Below are 26832 nucleotides of genomic sequence, written 5' to 3'. Positions count from 1 at the left end.
AAGAGAGAAACCCAAGTCACAAATGAGGCTGAAATATATTTTCAGGATTATCTTATCATCATGAATATAATCAGCCACTGTTTGTACAGTATTTAATACCATAAAAGGTCATTTAAAATGACTACATGGTAAGAATTGCATCCTTCATTAGAAATCTTGTTTAATGTGTTGTGTGATTGGTTGCTGTCAGGCTTTGCAGATGACATCTTTGAGGCATCACATATTAGAACACTTTCTACCATTCTTCACAAAAGATCAGGACTTCTTGATAGATCTCTAGGTGATTTGCAGAAGGTGAACAAGAGTTTCTGACTCCTGTTAGTTTTATAGTTGTGATCCCCTAATTAAGATGTCTTGGATAGAAATAGGAATAGATGCTAATGTGAAAAGGTTAGTATTTAGAGAGATCTTGTAGCACTTTTGAAGCTAACTTAAATTAAGAAATTGGCAGCATGAGGTTTCATAGATTTCAGCCTACTTCATCAGATGCATAATGCAAAAGGATTGTGTGTGAGCTCTTGTTTTAGAAGTAAAAAATTCCTGGGTGGAGCAGGTGCTCAGAGGCACCTTGTCATACAGTTCAGCCACTATTTGGACCTTGCTCCTCTCAGTGGCCTTCAGGACGTAGGTGGAATAGATTTTGAAAGCCTAGGGACTCTTTGCCTTTGCTCTTCACAACTTTCATGTCTTAGCATATATAATTGGCTTGCCTACTTGGAAAAAATATCTGGGCTAGGCTAGAAATTTCTCTTTGACATATGTTTTCCAAGGGCAACCATATGAGAATATTTCTAAATCAGCATTGTTTTCAGAGATGGCACAGCCCCAAATACCATATACACCTTTGCATATGTGAACCAGCTTTTGCAGGAAACCCTGATCAGAAGCTAGTCTAGTTAAAAAGTTCCATCTGACCTAGCTTCTCAGTTAGAGAGCATTTCAATCCATATACCACTCAAGCCATTCATTTGAAGCAAACAGAGGAAAAAACCATGGCATAGGCATTGTACAAATAGTTCAAGACAACTTTAACACAACACAGATCGTTGGGTGTTTGGATGCTGCTAATATTTTACAAGACAGGACAAAAATTGTTTCCCCAAAGGTCAGGAAGAACATCAGGATGGGAAAAAAATCTTATACCATCACTATATCCATCCTCAAATCTAGAACTAGAAATTAAAATGAAACAACTTTTCAGCTTACCACATTCCCAGAGCAAATAACAAAGCCATTCCATGTGAGTAGCTTGCCAGCATAAGTGGTGATTTATTAGTTCTCTGTGTTAAATAATTGAATAGGAATCAACATGTTCAGTGTTATTGAGGGTTGATCATTTTTTCTTAACTATGTTGACCAAGATAGCGTAGCAAAGTGAAGTGAAGTCATTGATAGCATACACCCTTGTTGAAGGTCCAGTGGTAAGTAGAATTCGCAAAAAGTTCATGTGGACCTATAGTCTGTTCTAACGACTCTGGTGAAAAATTTGCAATTTTCAGTGTGCTAAAAAGAAGAGTGTTCAAGGAGCTCATATGATCTGCATTTTTAGTGAAACTGCCCTGATTAGTGTAGTACATGGACAAGTACTCTGTTTAGAATACAGTTATGCATCCATTTCTGGCACATATTTAAATTTGAAATGCATTTGCAGCTTAAAAAAATAGAAAATGCATGTAAATCTTGTATCCTAGGTTAAAAATGGATACAAAAAAATGGGGGGAGGGGGGACAAAGTTAGGGAAGGAAATAATATTTGAAAATATTTATAAAATGGGTGAAGATTGTGAGATTTATTCTGCCTATAATTCTCACATGGCTGATTTACATAGAAAACATTTTCTGTGCATAAAATGCTGTTTTCTTCACAAAACAACCATATGTGAATTTTCTGCTGAATAAGCTCTGCATTGTGAATAGGCTTCACCAACTTTATGGTTTTCAAAAACCTTCTTCCAGTGAGAAGAAAATTGTTTAAATTACTTCATTTAAGAAGAAACATAGTGAAGAATTACACCCCTAGTATGTGGTTTGTTAGTTCCTATTAATTCTGTTTGGTAGACATTTGGAACCTGTTGAATTAGGTTTGTGTTTTATATGGTTTGTGTAAATAATAATTGAGATTAACAACCACTACTACTAATCTATTCAATTGCTTACTAAGATAAAACCACTTAATCTGAATCTCTCTCTCTTTTTCTTCCTTCTCCCCCATTTCACTTTCCTTGCCATCTTCCTTTTTTTTCTCTGCAAAACAATTTGTTCTTCCATGCTTGCTCCTCAGAACTAGATGGGGAGACAATAGTTGAGTCTCATGAAGGTAAGGAGGGATTTGTTTTCTTTTTATATTAACTGTTTGGAACCAAAATATATTGTGACCACTGTTGGCCACTGTTACACCCATTTGCCAGGACATCTGAGTGGCATGCTATATGTGGTCAAAAGGCTAAAGGATGTCACATATCCCTTACTGGATTTTAACGCACAATGGATTGCCCAGGATTTGTTGTAAATGGGAATTAATCTCTAAGTAAATAAACGTGGGCAGAGAAATTGGCAGAAAGATTATGATTTTTGAAAGAACAGCACTTACAAGCAAGCCTCCTTGAAGATGAACAGACAAGTTTTCTCCTCTAGAACAGGCTGTCTGATGTGGCAGATGAGCAATAAGTGTACCAGGGACCCATATATATATTCCCATTGGGTTCAACTGTTTGCTTATTTCTTGGATACTTGCCAGGGACAGGTAGCCAATGGCTAAAATGTTGAGAATGACCCAGAGACCACCACTTTGAGTAGCACTGCTCTATTACAGCAAGCTTGTTTTTCTGGGTGAGAGTCTCCACTTCCACCAATCTGATTTTTTAGTGACATTGTGATGTAATTTCCTCGATGAGAGATAGCAGATGTAGATACTGTATGTCAGCTTTAGCCTATTAAAATTCATAGGAGCATTGTTGTCTGTAGGATATCAGAGATGCTGCATATTCCTTGTGGATATATTCATAGGAGAAAAAACTATTGAGTTTAGTGTGACTTATTCCCAATCCCTAATATGCCTGGGACTACAGCCTTAGGCCAAATACAGAAATTATCTTTGCAGCATGCTTTCTATTCCAGCATCACCCAGCAAGCAGTACTAGTGTGCTTTTATGTTACTGCATTGGCATGGGACCACACTGCACAAAAACATTTCTAAGGCCCGGAACAGATGGGCCAAAAGTGGCATGCCACCGCCGATACTAGAGTTCTGGAGTGTGCGGCAACTGCATGCTCCGGAACCCTAGCACGTCACGGCAGTGCCAATGGTGCACTCGTGACATGCGTGCACCGTTCTAAAAAGAACCTTTTTTTTCCGGGTTCTTTTTGGGGCAGAGAGACACCAGGCAGTTTGGCTCCTGCAGTGTCCCTCCTCAAGCCAACAGGCCACTGTCAGCCCACCCTTTTGGGGCAGTTTGTACCGGGCCTAAATTGTACCACAGATTTAGTACTTAAAACTAGCCTTACTTTTCAATGGCATTGTCGTTTTTACCTATCAACCTTTCTTGCCACATTTACATAACTTCTTACAACCGAAAAAGCTTTTTAAATAAAAGAAAAGAAAAGAAAAGATACAATAATGTGGGTGATGATCCTCCCACAATACAAACTTTTACTTTCTGTTCTTTAGAGAGCCAGCATGGTGCAGTGGTTTGAGTGTTAGACTACAGCTCTGGAGAGCAGGGTTTAATGCCCTGCTCACTCATGAAAACCCATTGAGTGACCTTGGGCTAGCCACACACTCTCAGCCCCAGAAATCCATGTGGATTACCATAAAATGGAAATGACTTGAAGGCACACAACAACAGCAAACTTGTCTTCCTTATTTTTCTGATTGTTATAGTCATCACTATGCTTAGAGGCATAGTGTCTTATCTTGGATTACCGACAATTGCTTAGCCTAATTTACTTCACATCCTTGTGTTAGGGAGAAAACCGGAGGGATAGAACCATACATCTGTTACCATGAATTTCTTGGTTTGTGTTTATGGTAGTGATAGTATATAAATGTAACAAATAAATGTTACATCCTACCATTGTTCAGAGAAGCACCCTAGCTCAGAGCCATGTGTATGTTATATAATTGTACCTTCATCTTTAAGCCATTGTTTTGGAATTGCACCATAATTTTCAGAAAAGTGTAGAGACTTATTTCCTTTTCTGTGTTTTCATCTACCTCAGCAACAGTGGCCTTGGCACAAAGTAAGAACCATACTACAGATACTAAGGCCTGCGTAATTTTCTCCTGAATTGTATGTTTTGCATCTCTTCTGCAGCTGACATAGACCCATGCAGAAGTGTAATATTTTAAAAATAATTTTTTCTCTTACGGTTTTCATGCCGAAAACCTCTTTCCCCAAATCACAATAGCTCTGGAGAGGAAATTGTTTTGTTCTGTTTTTAATGCTCCTTTCACTCATGTGGGCCTTCTGCAACTCCATTTTGTAAAAATGAAAATGATGTTGGGATTATGCCATAACTGTCAAATTAATCATTTGTAAATCACTTTGAGAGCTTTTGTGGATGAAGAGCAGGGTATAAATATGTTAAATAAATAAATAACCCAGCTTTTTAATCTCTAAGCGATCTGATTTCTCTTCTCCCAGGGCGCCTCAAGACAATGCAGAGAACTTTATTCTAGGATCCATGTTACTTTATTCTAGGATCCTGATCTCAAGGGAGTGAAACTGAGCAGAGAGCTGAAGAAGGGAGTTCATAGGTTATAAATGCTCTTTAGTGAATTAATCTTACATGACTTAAATGCTGTTACACTTTTAAATAGATACCTCAAACAAATTAAGCAGAATCCTAAGCATTTCCCAGACAGGATTTTCTTATCTTTCTAGGCAGGCAAAGTCAGTCCAGGTTGGGGGAAAAAATAAGCACGATGTATATGGAAAATGTCCAGCTAATTAGGCACATTAAAGTCCGTCCTTAGGAACTGTTTCCTCTATGTTGTGCTCTTATTTGGGAGGACCAATGCTCCTGCTGAACTACACATCACTCTTCATGAAATCATGTCATTTAGCCTAAAAGGGATATAATCTATCCTCTTAATCCTCTTTATTAACTGTTTCAGTATTAATTTGATCTCAGGATATTCACTTCTTCTATCTGGCCAATTATTTGTAAGATATCATTTTGATTGTCAGTATTAAAAAGGTTGTTAATTAGTATGAATTGAAAGCCATAATAGGAATAAGCATCAAAAGAGAATATAAGAAGTAATGGAAAGCACAGCCTGCTGGCTTGCTCCTTTTTTTAATGCAAAGGAGGATTAATTCCATGTAACTGCTCCAGAATTTGATCCTGAACTTGATTTTTTTACTTTGGGACTCAGGAATTATAGTCTGTTTTAGGTGCTAGAGTTAATAAAAGGTGAATTTTCATTAGCAAATTAGACTTTTCAGTTTTTTGGATAAACTATGAATTTGCAGTTCTGGTTAAAGCAAACCATGGGCATTGCTAACTCTGCTTAGTAATCAGTGCAGATAAAATGGTGCATTGCTCTTGATGCTGAAGAACAGAAACATGCAGTCAAGAAAAGAGAAGGGAATGTTACTCCTTTTAACTACAGTTACAAATTCAGAAATATCATATCTGCATTAATGCAGTTACTTCTGTGCATTTTGTCCATTAGGCAGTGGACTGATGCCTCTTGTGATCTGAGGCAGATAAGAAATCTATATATGTAGCTCCCACTTATAGGCACAACCAGAATTCAGTTAAGCATAGAGTTTCAATGTCATTTAATCCATTACCCCTCCTTTTAGCATTTAGATTCTTATGACACACTACCAGCAATTGTGCTAGTAAGAATGGTATTTTGAATGTCACTGATTCTTAATAAATGAAAATAACATTCAGAACTTGGAAATGTTATGCATTTAAAGTATACATCCCAGGATCCTTTGGCCATCATGGCCAATGCTGAGAGATTATCTCTCAAAAATAACTTTTCCAAGCTCTGACGTGGCCTTGGATAACTAACATCCTTCTGTGTCCAGCTAGAAAAATATGGATATATGAAGTGAGAGAAAATGTAATGTGTAACATTAAAATGGTTGTTTTGTGTTATCCAAACACCACAGGAGAATGTCTTTCTCTTATCCTCTGTTTCTTAGTTATTCTGTGCCACACAATAAACTATTCCCTTGCTTAACATCAATAGAGGGAGGGTATTTTTAAAGATATTTTGATACAACACAGAAGTTGGAACTTCAGTTTAGGATTAGAATTTAGCACATACATAGGCCTGTATGAAACCTATATATGTGCTAAATATGGACATGGAAATTCTCTGCTGAACTGTTGATGCGACTGGCCTGGACACCACAGTCAACTGAGGAAAAAATTCAGAAAGAAAAAATACCTAAATGGATAGAGGTCCACCCTTTATGCTTTATATATGTGAGGAAGAAGTGAAGGAAATGTGGTACATCACCTTAACTCTCCCTCTCCTTGTTCTTTTGTCTTTGCCATTGTCTTACATGCCAGAACCTTCTGGCCATGGGATAAAGAGAACCTTTCTTTTTTTCCACCCTTAAACAGAAGTTATTGGCTTTTGTGACAATCTCTTATTAGCCTCTTACAAGCAAACTCTTGGATGCAAAGCTGAGCTATTTTTAGTTAGGGAAGGGAGCGGGAAACGTACTATAACAGATGTAATTACTTTAAGCAGCATAGTAGCTTATTATACATGTTGCAAGTCTCCTGAGGCTGCACTTCAACCTAGTATTAAGTCAGCCAAGTGATCATGGCCTCTCTTGGTTTGGCCAAGACCATTGCCTTGGGCTCTTTCCTTGTGGAATGTTCAGTATGAAGAGGGCGGACCAGCCTTGTTGGTCATCACTTCATATCATTCCTTCCTGCCCCTCCTACATTGGTGGGCTTGGTTGACTGGCAAAAACAACTTTTAACATAACAGGATAAGGCTTGTCCACCAGATATGCTGTCTGAACTCTGGAATCCTACTCCATCTTCATAAAACTGGGCCCATACTTAACTGGTTTCTGGCTCAGAAATGCTGAACATATTCCCAAAGTTCAGTTTGAATATATTTCAGTCAGCCAGCTGCAAGGCTCTAAAAAAAATTGCCCGATGGTTTTTACTGGTCATCAGCCCAAGGGGCTACCAAAACTTTTTTTTATTCCCAGCTGATTTCCAGTGTATCTCAGAACATTCTAAATGGGTGCACACCAGTTTTATATTTTTAGAGGAAATTGGAAGGAGGGTGTTTTTTTCCAATTTAAATTAATTTTTTAAAAATTGTTTTGCTGAGGGCCTATGCCATTGTAGGAATTTACCATGAGAGGTGGCCATCAGTTTAAAAATTTCCAGCAAAGGAGAATCTTCAGTCTGGTCTGTGTTTTTCATCACTTCATGGACAATTCATTGTAGGAAGAGAATGCTGAAGGTATACTGTTGTGGTTATATTGCCACTCCAAAACCAAGTATTGAAATGACTTGAATTTCACCACATTCATAACTGGGACTAGGAGTAACAATGACAACAACAACAACAAAAACAACAACAACAGATGGCTACTGTTTCTTTGCAGGTCATTACTGTAAGAGAACGTTTTAACCTGAGCACTGGATCAGCAGAACATTCTTATGTATTTATTTATTTCATTTATTTATTGAAATATATCAAAAGATCTCAGGGCAGTAAAATCCATTTAAACAGTTTAAAACAATTTAAAACAAAAATAATTTAAATGCATTAAAAACATAGTAAACATTTGAGCAAATTAAAATAGGCTCAAAAGGTTTAAAAACCATTCACATAGACACTTTAAAATAAATTAATTGGGCCCCAAATGCTTTTGATAAAAATAATGTTTTTTCTTGGTGTCAGAATGAAGTGAGCGCCACCAATCCAGCCTCTAAAGGAAGGATATTTCATAATGTGGGTGCCACAGTATATTGACCCAATTAGTAGGAGACAGAGGAGGGCCTCTCCAGCAATTAAAGGAAGGAGGGAAGAGGGATATAGGGAAAGAAAGAAGAAGTGAGAAGAAGAAGAAGAAATAGAAGTTGATTTTATTTGTTTTAGGCAAAAAGAGAAGAGGACATGCATACTTGTTCTGGATTGATAAGAGAAGGAAAGAGGTAGAGCTTGGGGAAGTAATGCTTGTTGGAGGATTTTGGGCATTGTAGTCCAAAAAATAAATTTGAAGTCTTCTCATGTAGCACCCACTAATACACTAGAAACTGGAAGAGGCTTGCTAGAATTTCATGAAATTAAAGGTGAAACTTGGGAGCCATTTATTTGCAAACTGCTTTCTGTGCTCTACATCATAAGGTGGAATCCTCTGCACCTTGCTAACTCTAATGCTCAAGAAAAAAGCAGCAAAGTTGCTAAAGGATTTAGAACACTTGTATGAAATTGCTGGTGGGATGTTCAGTACCGAGAAAGAAAAAAGAAGTGAGCAAAGGAAGCAAAAAGAACATTCCTTTTTTTTCAAAACATATTCACCCAAAAATGTGAATGGTTTTTTGTCTTCCTTCATCCAGTTTTTTGTGGTTACTGTGGGTAGTCCAAGAGGAAATGCTCTGGAATTGTATGGAAATAGACTGAAATTAAAATTCCAGATTGATTCTGTTGCTGCTGTTGTAACCATAAGATAAATTGGGCAGTAAAACAAATTCTCAGAAAAAGCTGGAGGGCTGCCTTCAACAAAGTTGGTGGTAAGGTCAGGGAGAAAAAATCTATTTGTGATGCAAGCATCTGTTATATTTTACTCAGGTGTAATTTACCTGAGCAGATTCTTCTGTGTGTAGTATATCCTGATGAACAGTTATACACAAACTTGCAGTCACTTGGAAGTTAAGACCCATAGCCTGGTCTGTCTTCAAGAACATGAACAGTAGCCATACCAGACAACCATTTTAGCAGTTGTAGCTGCATTTTAGCAGTTGTAGCTGCATTTTATCAGATGCTCCTATGAATCTCTCCAGTTCTATCCTGATTTGAGTTGGGTCATGTGTTATGTGCTGTAAGGCCTATTTTGTGTCTAGCTAGTGGGAACAATATATCACACAAGGACATGGGAGAGGACCTTCACTGATGCTGCATTCCATAAATCTCCTTGGTGGTCAGATTGATGCCAACTTTGGTGTTTTTAGACACCAAGATAAATCATGATTTGTTATTCAAAAGCTTTTGGGGCATAATCTTACTACTTCTTACAGTGTACATGTGCATGGTTTTAATTGTTTTAGCTTTTTCTTGTGTTTTAACTGGGTAGTTTTTATAGTATTTCAATTATTCAGTTGTTTTTATTTGCATTTGCTTTAAAATTAATATATTGTTTTAATTATATGGTGAGTCTGTTAACAAAACATGTTCGTTTATATGCTGTGTATGCACTACTCTTGCTGTTATTTAATTTGTTGTTGTTATTATTGTTTTGTTTTTTATACTGCCTATGGTTTGTTAACTGAAATAAAGACACCCTGAAATAAAAACAGGCCAGCAATATCTTTGAGATCACTCATAGCCGAGGCCTACATTGTTAGTTTACGGAGCAGAAAGTCTCAAGAAGACCTCACTAGTTCTTTCACTCGTTCGTGCTTTTCAGAAAGAAAAGAAGAAAGAAAAGAAAAGAAGAAAAACATGTCCCAGCTCTCACATTTAGTCATTTGGATTGCCTGTGCTGTGTTTTATTAAATTTCTGTATGCCATTTTGAGGTTATTCCATAAAGAAAAGCAGTGTATCATTGTTAAAATGGAGAAAAATGTTTTTGGATGGTTAGATGGATGTTAACCAGCAACATTTCTGGTAACAGATGTAAAAGAAAAGAGTTTCTGGTCCCATGCCTCCAAGTGACTCTTTCTTCTCTTTTTCCATTTCAATTCAGAGCCCCGGAGCTATGTGGAATCTGTGGCCCGTACAGCCGCAGGTAGTGGTAGTGGAAGCAGCACAGTTGGGAAATCTCCATCCACCCCGGCATTGCAGACTTACAATATTGAGACACCAGAAGGGAACACATCTTTCATCAACTCCTTCACCTCACCAAGCCCTGTTGCTTCCAGCAGTCCCATGCACAGCACCGATGGGTAAGAAAGGGTAAACGTATGCCAGCAATCTCAATAGGGAGATGGTGATTGCTGCTTTACACTTTTACAGAGCCTCTTGACAGCTAAGAGTGCTGCTGCAGTCTTTTCGCTTACCTTCCTAAATTGTCTGATGCATAATGTTGGAAGGCATTCCTCCACACCACCACGTGGAAGATGTGAGGCTATTCCTCAACATACTTTCAGCACCAGTTGATGAAAATGTGTTTTGTCTTTCACAGACCTTATAATTCCTTGGATTTCTTATGGGTGGGGGATAAGAAAGGAAGGAATATTAATAATTATTTGACAGTTGAGAAAACTCACCAGGAAGAATAATACATCATCAAGAACTGTGTGCAATTTTCTCCTGATATTTGAACATTTGAGAGTCAGTGAGGTGTAATGGTTTGAGTGTTGAACTAGGGCACTGGATGATCAAAGTTCAAATTCCTGCTTGTCCATGTAAACCTAATAGATAACCTTGGGCATGTCACACTTTCTCAACTTCAGATAAAGGCAAGAGCAACTTAGCTACTTAGTTACATATGCACAACTAAATGATGTCTCCAGGCCTAATCCCTCCCCAAGTCCATCTTATGAGCCAGAAGCTCTATCTGGTGAGGGAGGTCTGTTTGACTGCTAATTGGAGCACAGTGAAAATGATATTTCCAGTCCCCACCCACCAGTGAGTGAGGGTGTGGTGAGGAATTGCAATTCTCTCCACATGATAATTACTTCACAAGACTTTGAGATGTTCAAACACAGAGCGAATATTAATTTTCTTCTGAAGTAGAGAAAAAACTACCATAATTATTCATCCTCACATGCTGAGGATTTAAATCCCTAGGTGGGAATAAGGAAAGCTAAGGTACATAGACCTTTAGGAAACTATTTTTTGGACTTCAGTTCCTTGAGTCCCTCAGCCAGCACTGGAGCTGCAGTCACCAAAAGATAACTTTTCCCAGCTGTGACTGGAGTTTGTACTGTACTATTGAGCAATATTTTGATTTTGCTGATGAGTGGGCCAAGTTTTAGTTAATCTGATTTTTGTTGTTATTGTTATGATAGATGCTCTTACTTATCGTAAATCATACCGCCATAAATAAGTTCATATTGAGACACAAATCCATCATATATTAAGGCATAAATCCATTTCCTCAGCTCAACTAGAGTAGACCCCACATAATTAGTAGAATTTGCATAAGTGTTACTTTAACAATTAGCAACTTATTCAATTAATCTACTTTAGCGAGCCTCACAATTATAGTTAAATATACTGTTCTCTTATTCTATCTCTAACAGTTCTTTTATTTTTCCTCACAAAAATGTCTCCATTCACTGTATTCTGTATAATGGCATTTTTTGGCATCAAGCTGTCATCAACCTATTAGCATATGTCCACACACAGAAGTCACTCTCCAAGTTTATCGAGAAATAGTTTCCCTTCCAAAATATTTACATTCAAATAGTCATGTGCTGATAGTACTGTGAAATTATAAAATGAAGCCAAAATGACAACTGTCCTAGGAAATGATTCAAGAGTTACTCAGAGCTTGTTTCGAGTGGAAAGGAAGACAAATATCAACATCCCTAAGAGCAAATAAATATCCTGTCATTTATTTGAATGGATATCAAAGTTAGAAGTGTGGGAACTGATTGGTTTGAGGAAGGGTTGGCCTGTAGGGCCAGATTGCCCCTTGGGATTTATCTGATAGGCCACATGACAATGGGAATGACCTTACTCCCATCTTTTTGTTTCCTTTCCTTCCCCTTTCCAATACCAAATTTATCCTTTGGTCATGCAGAGGGAAGAATGCAACACAGTCTCTCTCTGCACAAAGAAGGGATTCATCAAGTGCCTGAGGGAGCTCCTCTTCCAAATGCAGACTGAGTCATATGGCCACTTATTTTCCTTCTACTATTATACCACTCTGAGGACATTTGCTTTCATCTGATTTCAGAAGCAAAGCAGGATTGGGCTAAGTTAATACTCAGATGGAAGATTACTGGGGAATACCACAGATCTCCAGTAGGACTTGGGAAGAATCCTATCTTAAACGCTGGAAAGCTGCTGCCAGTTAGAGCTGCCAGTTCTGGGCTACCAGTGTAAGACAGCTGGATATGATTTTATGTCCTGATTAGATGGCACCTGTGGCGTGCAAAGGGTCTCAGCCTGCACTGAGATGAGCCACTTGAAAATTCTGACAGTGATTTGGTCAGTGACTGGAAGGTTGCTGTGATTCTAGGCATTGGTAGGGAACCATTTTTCTTCATAGTTCATTGGTTGAGGGTTATGTGGCAGAATGAGTGGAGTTAGAGTGAAAAGGTAGTAGGATCACCCTTTCCCCACCCTCTTCCTGTTCTTGGTCCCATTTCCACCCTGCCTGGTGGGCTGTTCTTTTCAGACACCAGAATTGATCACTGGTGGAAAACTTCTGAAATTAGACTGAGGGCCACAGGTTGCCCAGCCCTAGCCATAGTATTGTTTGCGGCATTTGCACTTTGAAAAAGGAAAAGTTCTGCTATGCTAGGTAGCTTACAATGATCTCTGATATCTTCCATTGCTTCCAACAGGGTTTCTATATGCAGCTACCCTTCGGAGAACAGTACCAGTGTAGCTATACCTTCCCAGCCCTCTCCTGAGTCCAGCTTCCAATCCAGCAATCTTTCTCAGGTGCCCTCGGTGCACAGCAGCTACCAAAACACATCTACATCAACTCAGGGCCTCCCAGCCTATATGAGTGCTGATTTCCCTGATGGCCGAGCCAGTGCTCAACAAGAGAGGCCTCTGCCCCAAGTCAGTGCAGTTGGGGTGCATGTCATGCCTGGAAGCCCTCATTCCCTCCACAGAACAGTAGCCACCAATACTCCCCCTAGCCCAGGATTTGGGCGAAGAGCTGTCACCACCAATATGGTGGGCAGTCCAGGAAGCCCTAGTATGAGCAGGCACTTAATGGGTCCACACAGCAACCTTGTTGCCACACCTGGGAGCCCAAATCTTGCTCGGAACCAGCCTGTAATGGGAGGAGGTACACCTGTAGTCTCTGGGAGTCCCAGCCTGGATCGGCATGCCATCTATGGATACTCAACTCCTGAGGAGAAGCGTCCAGCGCTGTCCCGCCAAAGCAGTGCCGGAGGCTACCAGGCTCCGTCTACTCCTTCTTTTCCTGTCTCCCCGGCCTATTACCATGGAATTAGCAGTCCACATTCTTCTTCCCCTGACTCGGCCATCTACAGGCAAGGGAGTCCTACCCCACCCCAGCCACAGCTTCCAGAGAAGAGGAGGATGTCATCAGGGGATCGGTCAAACAGCCTGCCTAACTATGCCACAGTGAATGGCAAGACCTCATCACCCATCTCCAGTGGCATGTCCAGTCCAAGCAGTGGGAGTGGCATGGCTTTTCATCAGACTTTGCCAGATTTCTCCAAGTTTTCCATGCCAGGTAAAACCTCACTTCTTACTATGTATCAGCCAGAAAGGGGGAAGGGAGGAGGATGAAAGGTTATTGTGCTTTCTGTTTGTTTTGCTCAGTACTTGATAGATGAGTACTTGATCACCATGAAATGTTTCCCTGAAGTCATCAGATTTCTGTATATGTCTTCTGATGTTTCCTCTGACCTCTTCAGTCCTGTTATTCTAGATTTTCTCTGCTTCATTTTTCCATAATTGTATTGATTTGGTTGGATAGAAGCATCATTCATTTCATTGGTACCATGTAATCATTTCTGGGGATTTTGCATGATTTCAGACCATCACATTACACAATAATAGGATCCAATAAATAAACCTTAAAGAGTAGCATCTGTGGTTGGCATCATCTCTGAATATGCCAGCCACAGATGCTGACGAAATGTCAGGAATAAACTCTTCTAGAACATGGCCACATAGCCTGAAAAACTCACAAAAAACTATGGATGCTGGCCATGAAAGCCTTCGACTTCACTTAAAGAGTAAGTTCACCTTTTGTAACAACTCTTAGACCACTCTCACAGGAAGAGCTGTACGAATAATTCTTTCAAAGCATTTCCACTGTTTGGTACCCAGTTGCAGCCTGAATGTATGGTTATTTGTCTTTTCTTCTGTGGCCTTTATAACTGTTGATCACTTCTTTTTTTTATATAGAAGTCTTCAAGCTGATTCTTATCTATTTGGTCAGCTATGGTCAAATTCCAGTTTTCCTGTATTTGAAAGAACGTACTGGTTAATTCAGGACCTTCTCACAGATATAAAAGCTGTTCTTTCAATATGTTTCTATCAAACATATTTTCTGTCATGCAGCTCCAAGTACACATAGGATTCCCAGATCCTGTGTTCTCATTTGTACATTAACCAGACCCACACAAGTCTCTGTGGATAGGGTACATTTTTTTTCCTGTGAAAGCCACATTCTTGACTGCCTAGTTAGTCAAGGGCCATATGTTGACAGTGATCTGGGCCAAAAAATGGGTGGTGCACTTTTTTCTTTTTCTGTACCTCCCTCCCTCCCTTTTTTCTTCCCTCTCTCCCTCCTTCCCTCTCTGTCCAATAGGCTTCCAAAAGAAGGTTCAGATCATTCTTGCCAAAGGCCTGAACTGGGCACTTGGCAAAGGACTTTTTTTTTTTTTTTAAATTAGGGCAAAAGTCAGATACAACTCTTGGGCCACAGCTTCCCCAGGCCTGCTTTAAACATGTTCTGGTATTTCATTACAGATTCAGACCTGACAATCTGTCTCCTCCTTCTTCCCTCTGACATGTCATTGTTTTCCATTTTACCTGTGGCTTTTGGTTATTCCATACAAAATTCCTTATATCTTTTTGCCATTCTTTCAGAGGCTTGTCATTGTTCAAAACTGGTATGATTTGAAATAAAAAGTTAGGGTTGTTTTTTTTTTTTTTGTAAAACCATCATCTTGGTGGCTTCAGTTAATCCAAATAAGGATAATTGTGATTTAGACCATGCATTTAACTCTTTTTAATTTCCTTCCATTTGATTTTATAGTTGTTATCAAAGAGACATTCTAATGTTTTATATCTATCAGTTGACCAGAAAGTTATGGTCCCAAATTTGTTAATCTGTATGAAAAATGAGATTGAGAAAGTGCCTTAAGGGGTAGGGAAATTTTTCTAATGATTCTTGCTAGTAATCACAGCATCACCATAAGGCAGTATTTATATTGATTTTACTTCAAATAGAACTGGGAGAACCCCGCAAAATAGAATGACCCAAAGATTTCTACTACCCAAATGACTCACTTTCTGTTGCTTATTTTCTTCCATTTCTTAGACAGTAGTCCTGAGACCAGAGCTAATGTGAAGTTTGTCCAAGATACTTCCAAATATTGGTACAAGCCAGAGATTTCCAGGGAACAAGGTGAGTTTGTTTCTTAAGAGAAAATGGTGGCTACACAAAACTCCTAGGAATCAGATTTCAAGCATGTGACTGCCAAAGACAAATCAATCAGTGTCAGCAAGAAAACACCACATTCTGCCTCTCTAGGACCCTCCTTATGAGAGAAGATGGTTTTTACCTTCCTGGTGCTCTATTGCTTGCCATGGTTCTTTTGGGGCACAGTGACACATCTAAATGCTACATAACAATGTTCTCATTGTTCTTGTGTGCCTTCAAGTCATTTCCTTTTCTGACTTATTGTGACCCTAAGGCAAACCTGTCAGGGGAGTTTCTGGGCCTGATAGTGTGTGACTCTCAAGTTCACCCAATGAGTTTTGATGGCTGAGCAGGGACTTGAACCCTGCTCTCCAGAGTCGTAGTCTGACTCTGAAAGCACTATACCATGATGATTCTCATTACCATTTGACAAAATGGTACAGATCCAAAACCCAGGGAGAAAAATACTTTTTTGGACTGCAGCTCCCAGGAACACTGCCACCTCAATCACCATGTCTATAGTGACAAAACTGGCGGGAAAACTCTGGGAGTTGTAGTCTAAAAAAGTAGCACTGCACACAGCCAGCCCACTTCAGGATGAGGAAGCATGCCCACAGGTTAGTTTTGCTGTATCTATGTAATCATTGGCCTTAGTGGTAGATGGAATCTCTGTCCCCATTTCCATTTAAAATGTTCTAGAATTTAACCACTGTATTATATCAGGAAACATAATGCAGATTATATATTTGGTCTAAATCAAACTCCCTAGACCAGGTTTTCATGAACTTAGCATCCCAGAATTCATTGGTGTTTAACTTACACCATCCCTGGCAATTGAATATGTTGGATGGGACAACACATTCGTGGTTGGGGAAAGGCTGCGCTAGGCTACATAGACACCTTTTCCTCTTCTCTCTCCCTTTCTATAAAATGGTTAATTTGCTCTATCTTTACAGGCATTTCCCCTACATTTGAAACAGCTCTCTTGTCCTTACCTCATGAACCCTTCAGTCTTTAGACTAAACAAACCAGGTTCTTTCAACCATTTCCTCATAGAACTGGTATTCTGAAAGCATAGCCTTCTTTGTTTCGTGCCTCTGAACCTTAGCCAGTTTGACAGTATTAAAAATAAAGTGCAATTAAGCAGCTTAATCCTTTGAAGACTATATCCTTTCATATGTACGTCACTGTGTGAAGTCTTTCATTGGCCAGTTGTTTCTGATGGCTATTTTAAGTTGTGATGAACATGTCCAAAGCTAGTGGCTATGACCCATCCCTGTACACAAGAATAGAAAGTTTTTGTACCCTTTACATTCCTCAAAGTAAGTTTCTCTAATTTCAAAGGCATCCAGATTTGATTCTGGGACTATGGTAAGACTCACAGAATGAACACACATTGAATCAGTCTATTGTAGAGGAACCCAGAATGTTCAGCATGTGTGTCTTCACCTCGTTGTTTAAACCATTGCTTCTCATTTGTGTGATGTGGAGGATCAGAAGCATTTTTTTCTCATCAAAATGTGCCAGAACCGGAACCATATTTGTGCCCATTGACTCAAGTGTTGCTTCCCCCCCCTCCCCGGAAATCTGGGGAATGGCAGCCAATAGCTCACACCAATCCATAAACCCACCTTTGAGTAGCACTGGTTTAAACCATTGTTTTAAAATATATTTGAGATATTTTTTTCCTTTCCCTGTTCAAGCCTCCTACACACACCTCATGCACATACAAACATAAACACTCTGTAGTATAAGATGATGCCATAGGTAACTGTTTTATACCCTCAAAGACTTCAATGGTAGCATGGGCTTAGAATGGGCATGGGGAAAGACTGGTGAGGAAGCTGCACTTCCATAACTGTGACATTGTAAGATGAGTTTTTAGAGAGTGAGCTTCTTCTCTCATGAGGTAACAAGTATGTTCCTCTTCCCAATTATTTCTTTATTTAGAATACTTCTGAATTGAACTTTGTCAACAAAGCCTCACCCAGGTAGTTCACAGAATTAAACTTTAAAATATTTGACATCATAAAACTTTTTAAAATGTACTATTACAGTTAATTAAAACAAACTTTAAAAGATATTACTTTACTTGAGAATTGCAAATGATACTGCCTCCTTTTCCCCACTTATCATACCTGGAGTTTAGGACAGATGTGCTCTTTAAACACTGCATCAGCTTTGTCCTGCGGTTTTACCCCGTGGTGTTTGTCACAAGGCCTTTCCCCATAGCATTGGCATTGCAGTAGAGATACTTGTGAAGTCACATTGCACATTTCTGCAACCTAACTGCATGCCAGGTCCCCCCTTTTTTTGGTAGCCATCATGCATTTGCCATTATGTCATTGTCACTTAAGTGGAGTTTAACCTTGGCCACTGGCAGTGAGGAGAGAAATTCAAAGTGAGCTACACAGAGAGGCCATCAGCAAGCAGTCCCATCTTCACCCTGAATGCTTTAGAATGTAGCATCTTCTGCACCATGATTGCTTCAGATCTGCAATTTCTTGGGCAGCACAGATTACCAGTTCATCCTCATCTTTGTGTGATTTCTCACCTCCCAAAAGATACATTTAGACTCACTGTTGACTTACAGTAATAGGGAAAGTGTAATGTAGACACAAGAGATGCACATGTTTCACATCCCTCTGTTGTCATGTGGCCGTGTGTGATGAGCTGAGATGCAAGCATTGAAAAAAGGGAGACACTCACTGACAAAATGTAAAATCACTTTTAACAGCATTATGCTACATGAAAGTTCAGCTCTGTTTTTAAACTTCACATTAGTCCTTGTTTTACATTCTAATGCACTTTAGGTTCCATATTGGGAGAAAGGTGGCATATAAATAAAATAAAATAAATAGAACTTTGGTAAAAAAAAATTCCCTCACAACTCCCTCATTTTCTCAGCCAGCATTCTCACTGGCAAGGAGATTCTGGACATTGTAGTCCAAAACGGTCATGCTCCGAAGTTCTTGACTTTGTCTCCCGCCCCTGATGGGAAACTGCATCACAGATAGTAACCTCCTTAAAAGACTTTGTTTATGACTCTGTCAACAGCAGCTCCCTCACCCATTCAACAGCTGAGGCACTTGGCAGCCCTGGACTGCAAATTCATCTTTAATCCAAGAACACATCCCCTCATTTCCTTGATATCTCCCTTGCAAGGGTAAAGTGACTTGTTACTGAATGACTGTTGGCCCTGCTTCAGACCCAGATTCTCAGGGAGAAGGACTTTCAAGCCGCTCATGCAGTTTGCCTCCATTGAGTCATCAAAATAATTTCACATTGAAAATGGATGAAGAAATATCCCTTAAAAGCAGGGTGGGGAGGAGGAGGGGCTGGTCTGGTGTAATTTTTTTTGTTTTGTTCCATGGTCATGTTGCTGTGAATGTGTTGAATTCCCTCACTCTCCACCCAGTGGATCCAGTTGCTGCTGCCTTTATGTCCCAAGATCCAGTTGTTGTTTTCTGGCTGACATTTTAACCCATAGCAGCTTGCAGTTTCCATATCAGTGGGGCTGTGAATATGCTCCAGGGTTTACCTGAATTTTAAAGGTACAATGTGCTGAATCTTAAAACAAAAAAACAAAAAACCTACACACATAAATCCAGTACCTTAGATAACTTTTTTACATTTGGGGCTAAAAGAGTGGATTCAGCACCCCACTGAAACAGGAGCCAGCAGCTGCCACTGAATCCAACTCTCTGAACTTAACTGCAAATGTATTATGAGGGAGGCTCAGAGACAAGAACTCATCATTGCTTTTGTGTTAGCTTGAAAAAGCCCTGAAACCAGTAGGACTTTAGGTGGTGAATGAACTGGTGTATTGCAAACCACTAAGTCTATAATCCTATGCACTGGGGATGTACTACCTTTTTGGCTGCTTGGAGCGCATCTGGAGGATCAGTTAAGAGACCAGGAGCTACACAGGCCCATACACACAAGCACAGGTGTATGCCAACACATATATACACAGAATACACAAGCATATGCATCCACTGGGTTGCCTCAGTGCAAGAAAGAAAACACAGATCTTTTTGGGGTTTTTTTAGTTGTGGAAAAGAAGGAATTTTAGTAGGTGAATCTTCATGACAAAATAATTGTGTCTTCCTTTTCATGTGGCCACCTAACATCTGAACACACATCTCCCACTCCACCTTTCTAGTCTTCTCCCATGCATGCTGCGTTGAGATTGCTGTTAACCTGGTGACAGCAATGACTAGAGAATGCAGTTTACCTGCAGCTACTTTCCATTGCCATTTACCTGCTGCTAACTACAAAAAGTGAATGGTGGTTACAGAAGCCAAGGCACAACATTCTTTCTCTTCCTCCACCATAACATTGAGAATGGTCCCATAAAAATATGAAAAATCTTTGGGCCCAGACATATTTCTGTTTGTGTAATTAAGAGCACAGTGGGATTTTCTTACCCTGTCCCTCCCGGCTCTCTTCTCTGCTACTGTTTCTAAGGTGCTTCAGAAGATTGGGAGGAGTGACAGTGCTCTTAATATGGGTGTAATGAGTTGATTCAAAGTTGGACACATAGGTTCATCAATAACTGCAGCCAAGAATGAAGTGAACTGTTGTTCGGTCACCGAGTGAAAGTTTTCCATTCCAACAGGTTTTTAGGAACTGACTGCAAGGACTTTTAATAATGTGCGGTATCTTTTATCATTGTAGTGGGTTTCTTTTAAATAGATTTAACTCTGTAGATAACTGAATTTTAAAAATAATTTTGGTGTGTTTTTCCTTATGTTGTTGCTTTTATCTTCTTCTTCTTTTACTGTAAGCTGTCTTGTGTCTCAACTTTGGGAGAAAGGCAGGTTTACTATCAATAGTAGTGGTGGTGGTGACAATGCTTTCTTTCTTTCCCCCAGCCATTGCATTGCTGAAAGACAAGGAACCTGGGGCCTTTATCATCCGAGACAGCCACTCTTTCAGAGGAGCCTATGGATTAGCCATGAAAGTGGCTTCTCCACCTCCTGGTGTTGTGCAGCAAAACAAAAAAGGTACACTATTTTTGCTTGTCTCAGAGCCCCCTTCCCACCCACTATCTCAACTAGCTCCATTAGCTCTCAGACAGTGATATCGGTCAGATAGTTTGCATTGTTTTGCTTTAACCAGTTGTTAAAATTGGTTGATTTTTCTGAATCACTTGTTGAGACAAAAAACAACAGCAACAAAAATTGCTGCACCCTTGCCCTGCAACCTGTGCATGCCTTGACTCATTCCCATCTGCTTAACTGTAGTCAAGGGACACAAATATGGTACCAGCCTCTGGCACATTGGTCATCTAGTCATCTAGAGTTTGGGATTTTTGGACACATTTCTGTGCCAGATATGATATTTCATAGTTACAAGAGGTCAGCAAGTGTGGTGTGTGCTAATAGCAACAAAACAAACAAACAAACAAAAAAAAAAGCAACCAAGCTATGGTAAGAAAAATTGAGGCCTGTGACTAGTTTACTGTAAAATACCTTTTAGACCTCGGTTGTTAAAAGCTGGGCTATCTAATGTGCTGACTTAGGAAACATGACTTTTTCATGTCATTAATAGCTGAGCTGAGCAGAGGTCTAGTGTGCATGCCCATTTGTAAGTACTAGCTATCAAATGTGTAAGTGCCAAAGGGGTCTTATTTCCATACAATGGTTGTTCAGCAAAAGAGATTGGCATGTACAGTAGCCCATGAGAATGTAGTACTGTGAGGAGAAACCTGCTTGCATAGATATATCTGTAAAGAATGAGATTGCATTGAGAAAATGCAAGACATCATTTTATAATTTTTTCTCTTGTATGATCCTTAAAAACCTTGCCTGATATAGAAGCCAGTGGAGCTTTGAAAACTTGTATCATGTATTTTGTCCATTTTGGTTGGTCGAAAAAAAGTATCACTGTTTGGTGGATTTTGGATGTTATAGTACATAAACTGAAGAGGAGACATTATAATACTATCCCTTTGTCTCACACTGGAGGACAACAGTGGATTGGAATTGATTTTTTGTGATCCATAGAACAGGTAGTCATAATCTGTATGGTTTATCCTCTATAGGAGATATCACTAATGAGCTGGTAAGGCACTTCCTGATAGAAACCAGCCCCAAAGGTGTGAAGCTAAAAGGATGCCCCAATGAGCCAAATTTTGGTAAGCACTGATGTTTTGTCCTTTCTGCTCTGTCCCATCCTGCCCTCTGGTGGAGATTGTAGTTAAAACAGCACTGAAGATATTCCTGTTATTTAAGACAGGATGCATCTATTAAAACTGAATTTCCAAAAGCATTGGTGCATTTGCTTTTACTATTGAAAGTTCATTACTTGGTGTTCATTTCTTTTAACGTATGCTGAAAAAACTACAACTATAATGTATTTAGAGCAGTAAAAATCAGTAATGTTTTTAGTGCTCTATTCTGCTGCATAATTTCAAATGGTTGGATTATTTATTGTATGTGTATATGAGAATTTGTCCCCAATGCCTTTTAATATTACCTTCTCACATGCATAAGTTACGTCTCTTCAGCATTCCTTCATCTTTCTACTCATTTTCATTCTTCTTGAGAATGCATGAAATTGAAATAGCTTTTATGAAAATCTTGCCTATAAAAAGGAAAAAGTGTTTAAGGTTTGACAGGTGACTTTGCCAATGTATTATTGATCTGAAGTACCATGAGCTCCAGCCATGGAGAAACATTGACTCTTTTGCTCTGGTATGAGACAGCCCTAAGTGGTTTTGAAATGACAGAATTCTCTTTGATTCCCAGTGAAGCAACTATTTTTATAAATCCTTCTGAGTTTAGAAGAGTAAAGGTGGAACACTCTTCCAACTAGATAAACCTAATGTCTGAGCCCTTTTAAAATATCAGGTGTCATGACCAACAGAACAGACAGTACTGAAATAAGACAAGCTCAGAACCAGATAATTTCTTAAGAAAATATACTCTGGAGAGTATAGTGCGGTACAGAGCACCAAAAAGAGGCGCCTAGGAGGCACCTCTCTTTGTTCCGCAGCAGCGCCGCAGTAAATAAATTGTGCAATGCTGCTGCGCAGCAAAAAAGGAGTGCCTGGAAGTGGCTTCATTTTGTGGTGCAGTTGTGCCACCACAAATCACCAGAGGCAGCATGATGATGTCACAGCTGCACAGCGCTGTTTGGACGCTGCGCTGCTACGACATCATAGCTGTACATGCCATGTAGATGGTGCTGCACAGCTGTGATGTCCTCATCACATGCTAGGATTGCAGGGTGTGTGCATGCACTGCCCCGAGGCAACCCTAGCACGTCGCCATGATGCCACAAAGGGCCCGTCTGTACCGGGCCATTATCTCCTAGATAAGGAGTAGTTTACGGGATGACTGGGTAATTAGACTTTGTGTTTATCCCATTTATGTTTTTGTATCCCCATTCATTTGGCTTATGCAAATGTCAGTAAGGAGTTTATAAGCATAAAATCATGACAGAGTTGAGCAGCAGAAAGTGAGTGATGCCAGCATCAAAACATCTATTGTCTTTTATCTTTGTCCTTATTCCCTATTTTTTACAGGTTGCCTGTCTGCTTTGGTGTACCAGCATTCCATCATGCCTCTGGCTTTGCCCTGCAAGCTTGTCATTCCCAACCGAGGTAAAGGTACTAGCATCAAGTCATGTGTGTAGAGTGAAAAGCAGGATACAGAGAATAACACCATAGCATATTCATCTGTAGGATGTGCAGGTGCACTTTAGTGAGTTCAAGCCTCTGAGAAAAGAAGTCACCCTCCAAATTCCTGCATTGGTTAACATGCTCCAACTAGAAGTTTTAGAACTGTCCTCTTGGACTCATTTCTTCAGTTTTAGAGCTTAATCAATACATGTGACATATAAGGAATATTGACAGGGCATTTTTTGTTCCTGGCTAAAAATAGTGTCCTGACATATTACAAGAGGTTTTATGCATTTTTGAAATGGTTTTTCCCATTTCAGGACTCTGTGGCAAAATTTTCATTTGCACAAACTACAAGATTTTTTACTCCCAAAATGCTACATATGCACAAAATACAGTGTTTTGTACAAAACCATATTTTGCACAAAAGTCAAGGGATTGGTTTTCCCCAAAGGCTCTTAATATAAGAGAAAAACACATTAAAAATGCAGAAAACCTCTCATAATCATGCCTAACAGGGAGTAAACTTTTTAAAATTTTTCATATTAATGTGTAAGAAAATAACAAAGGAATTACGTTTATATCTGTAGTGAACAAATCTTACCAAGAAAACCCCATGGTAGGGTCACCTTAACAATTTGAAGGCACACAACAACAGAGATTCAGATCTCATATCAGAAGATAGTAAGGAAGTACAAAATAACTTATGCATGGAAAAAGGCAACGGTATTCCTAAACATAACAGGGAGTTAGTTGTAGTGACACCCTTCTAGAAATGTAATCAATATTGCTGGGAATAGGTTTCCTTTAAAGCTGGATGCACAACAGCACATAATTTTAAAGCAAGCAACACCTGTCTCTCTGTATCTTTGCTTGTCTCTCTGTCTGTCCTTTGAGAGTCAAATAGAAAAAGAAAATTCTGTTCTTTTGTTCCTGCATTGTATAAGCAACAAGATTCTTTCTCTTCTCATGCAGCTAACCTGCAGTAGCTGCCACTTATTGGTGCTATTTGTAAAAATGCTAAAATAAGGGGAATTATTTCAGTACTGTCGGCCCTTGGTATATGCGGGGGATATGTTCCAGAAACCCTTGCGGATACCAAAATCTGCAGATGCTGAAGTTCCCTTGTCCCCAATGGTGGTGTGTTCATGAGGCCACACCACCATTAGGGACAAAGGGATGAGTAAGTGGGCTGTGTGGCGGGGAGGTCAATGTAGGACTCCCACTGGGCTGATGGGAGGAGGAGCTCTGACTTCTTTACTTCCCTTTGAGCGACAGTGCATCCTGGAAGCCACCTCCCTGCTCCTCCTCACTCTCCAGCAGGAGTGGCAGCAGCGACTGTGATCTCCTGGGTCCCCCTGTCAGCAGAGGGCTCCTCGGAAGGAAGGAAGGAAGGAAGGAAGGAAGGAAGGAAGGAAGGAAGGATGGCAGTCCTGCTTGCCACTGCCAGCGTCTCCCTTGGTGACACCCCTCCTTCTGCCAGACTCTTCAGTTGAGGCTGGCCTTGGTTTCCAGACAGAGTTGCCACCTCTTTCAGGAGACTAGCAGGAGGCGGAGGAGGGGGGTCACCAAGGGAGGTGGCAGTGGCAAGGGGAATGAGGGCAAGTCTGTGGATACTGAAGGCCAACCATATATGAAAATGTATTTGAAAGGCTTGGTAAATCTAAATAAACCTATACTCTGGTTAACCTGCTTTAACCACTTGGTTTGTGATACAGCAAGGTAACACAAATATGTGTTAATGAACCAGATCTGATCATCTTACCCCTCTTGTTTATATTTTTTTAAAAAGATCCCATGGATGAAACAAAAGAGACAACTTCATCAAGCAACACAGCGATTGACTTGCTCAAGCAGGGAGCAGGTGAGTGGTTTCAGCAGAAAGGAAATTTATTTTCTAACCAGTTTAGAAAATATCTAACAAAAATTAAGGGCACTGATTGGCTTATTTCTTTCTGTAGTCCAAACAGGGCAAGGAATTGGAATAAATATGGTAGGCCAGAGTGAACAAAGTACAGACTGTCCCCTAATTTATTGTATTTTATTATTTTATTTCTGAAAAATCCCCTTGCACCCTTCATGCAGGAGGCATGAGGATAATTTTGCTATGCTTTCTGGCTCCCACATCTGATATGCATAGGCTCAGGGGAACCTTTTTTTCCCCTAAATGAGAAGTGATGCCTGATCACTTCCTATTTTGGGAAAAAAAAAGTCCCCTCTAGGTCCTAAAATAGTTTTTTTTTGGAGGGGGGGGGACATAGTGAAATTGCCCCCACTACAAGGGCACAAGTTTCCTCTTTCAGGAAAAATAATTGGAAAAGCATAGCAGGGGCTGTGTCCTCCCAAGGTCTGGCAGGGAACATGTGTGCAGCCCTGAGGCCTCTGGGCAGTTGCAGGCAGTGGAGACACATGTCTGTGTGGTATTTAGGAATGCTCTATAGATAACAGACGGATGAATCTTAATTTAAATGCAGTCCTGCATTCAGGCTGCCTAAATCCCATTGTTCCAGTTTTAGCATTACAGATAAACAGTACATAGGGGATGCATAAACTGGAATAGCTATATTATATGTTGATTTAACTCACTCATTCCTCCTTGATGTTTGAGTAAAGTTTCTGTTTATTCAGACTCTACCATCTGGTTAGACATGGGAGTGACAGACACCAGGCCTCTTAACTGTTGAAATGATAACTTTGTAGTTTATTTGTTGTCATACAGAAATACAGTCAGATACTGATGCAAGCTTTTCCCCATAGTCTGCAGTTAGTATGATAAACTCATTAATAGGAAGCAAATACTACTACTACTACTACTACTACTAATAATAATAATAATAATTAATCACAGTAAGTAATAGTAATAGGAAGCAAGTAATTTAAATTACCTTTAAATTACACACATGTGCATTAACTTTCTGCCAAAGCTAGCAGCAGATTGGTATTAGCTTTTGTATTTTCCCTGCATCATGCCATCTGATTGATTTTTTCTGCCCCTTCTTTTCCAGCCTGCAATGTGCTCTTTATTAACTCAGTGGAGATGGAATCCTTAACAGGTCCACAGGCCATTGCCAAAGCTATCACCGAGACACTGGCTGCAGACACCCTGCCCTCTGCAACTATAGTTCACTTCAAAGTCTCAACACAAGGAATCACCTTAACAGACAACCAGAGGAAGTAAGAACTAGGGGATTTACTTTGTTAAATTGTTCATTACACCCAAAGGAGAACATTATTTTTCTTGAGTATTCTTTCTATTGCTGGTAAGAATGATCAGTGATTTAGGACTTAAGAAAATCTGTGAGCTTGGAAAAGTTTCATAATTATTCACCCACTGCTGATTTAGTTACTGAGAAGTTTGTTAAATTCTCAGCTGGGTGGTTTAATGGAGCCAGAGGTCACAGGGTCAGAGACCTGGAATTTTTTGTTTAGTAAGAACTATTACAGAATTTGCCATCTCACTAGGATTCTCCTGTTTCCTCTGTATTTAACTGCAAGTCCTACAGCCACTGGAGGGGAAATGGACTTTCCCATTAACTGGGTATTATTATAAGCTATTACTGTTGAAATCCAAAGTATTTGGGAGTGGATTTACAAACTGCATGAAACCGCTGGGAGAGGTCATCTGGAGTTTTGGGGTGAGGTGACACCAGTATGCAGATGACACCCAACTATATCTCTCCTTTCCATTGGATTCCAAGGAAGCTGTCTCTGTACTGAACCAGTGAAGTTTATCGC

At 39.8% G+C, this 26832-nt stretch overlaps 1 protein-coding gene across 9 annotated transcripts in view; it reads left to right on the top strand.

Moving 5' to 3' along the window:
• TNS1 (tensin 1) overlaps positions 1-26832 on the top strand; it is a 431204-nt gene that overhangs the window by 388904 nt on the left and 15468 nt on the right. For 6 of the 9 annotated variants that reach the window (XM_042473728.1, XM_042473721.1, XM_042473705.1 and 3 more), the window contains 9 exons: positions 2281-2316; positions 9903-10101; positions 12676-13544; positions 15366-15452; positions 20345-20476; positions 21517-21609; positions 23002-23079; positions 24890-24961; positions 26103-26271. In XM_042473728.1, coding sequence (XP_042329662.1) covers positions 2281-2316; positions 9903-10101; positions 12676-13544; positions 15366-15452; positions 20345-20476; positions 21517-21609; positions 23002-23079; positions 24890-24961; positions 26103-26271 — 1735 coding nt within the window. The remainder of the gene's footprint in view (positions 1-2280; positions 2317-9902; positions 10102-12675; positions 13545-15365; positions 15453-20344; positions 20477-21516; positions 21610-23001; positions 23080-24889; positions 24962-26102; positions 26272-26832) is intronic. The other 3 variants (XM_042473744.1, XM_042473736.1, XM_042473713.1) reach the window with 1 other exon arrangement.

Source organism: Sceloporus undulatus, chromosome 1 (genome assembly GCF_019175285.1).
Source record: "Sceloporus undulatus isolate JIND9_A2432 ecotype Alabama chromosome 1, SceUnd_v1.1, whole genome shotgun sequence".
NCBI lineage: Eukaryota > Metazoa > Chordata > Lepidosauria > Squamata > Phrynosomatidae > Sceloporus > Sceloporus undulatus.
This window is presented reverse-complemented; position numbering and strand designations above follow the sequence as displayed.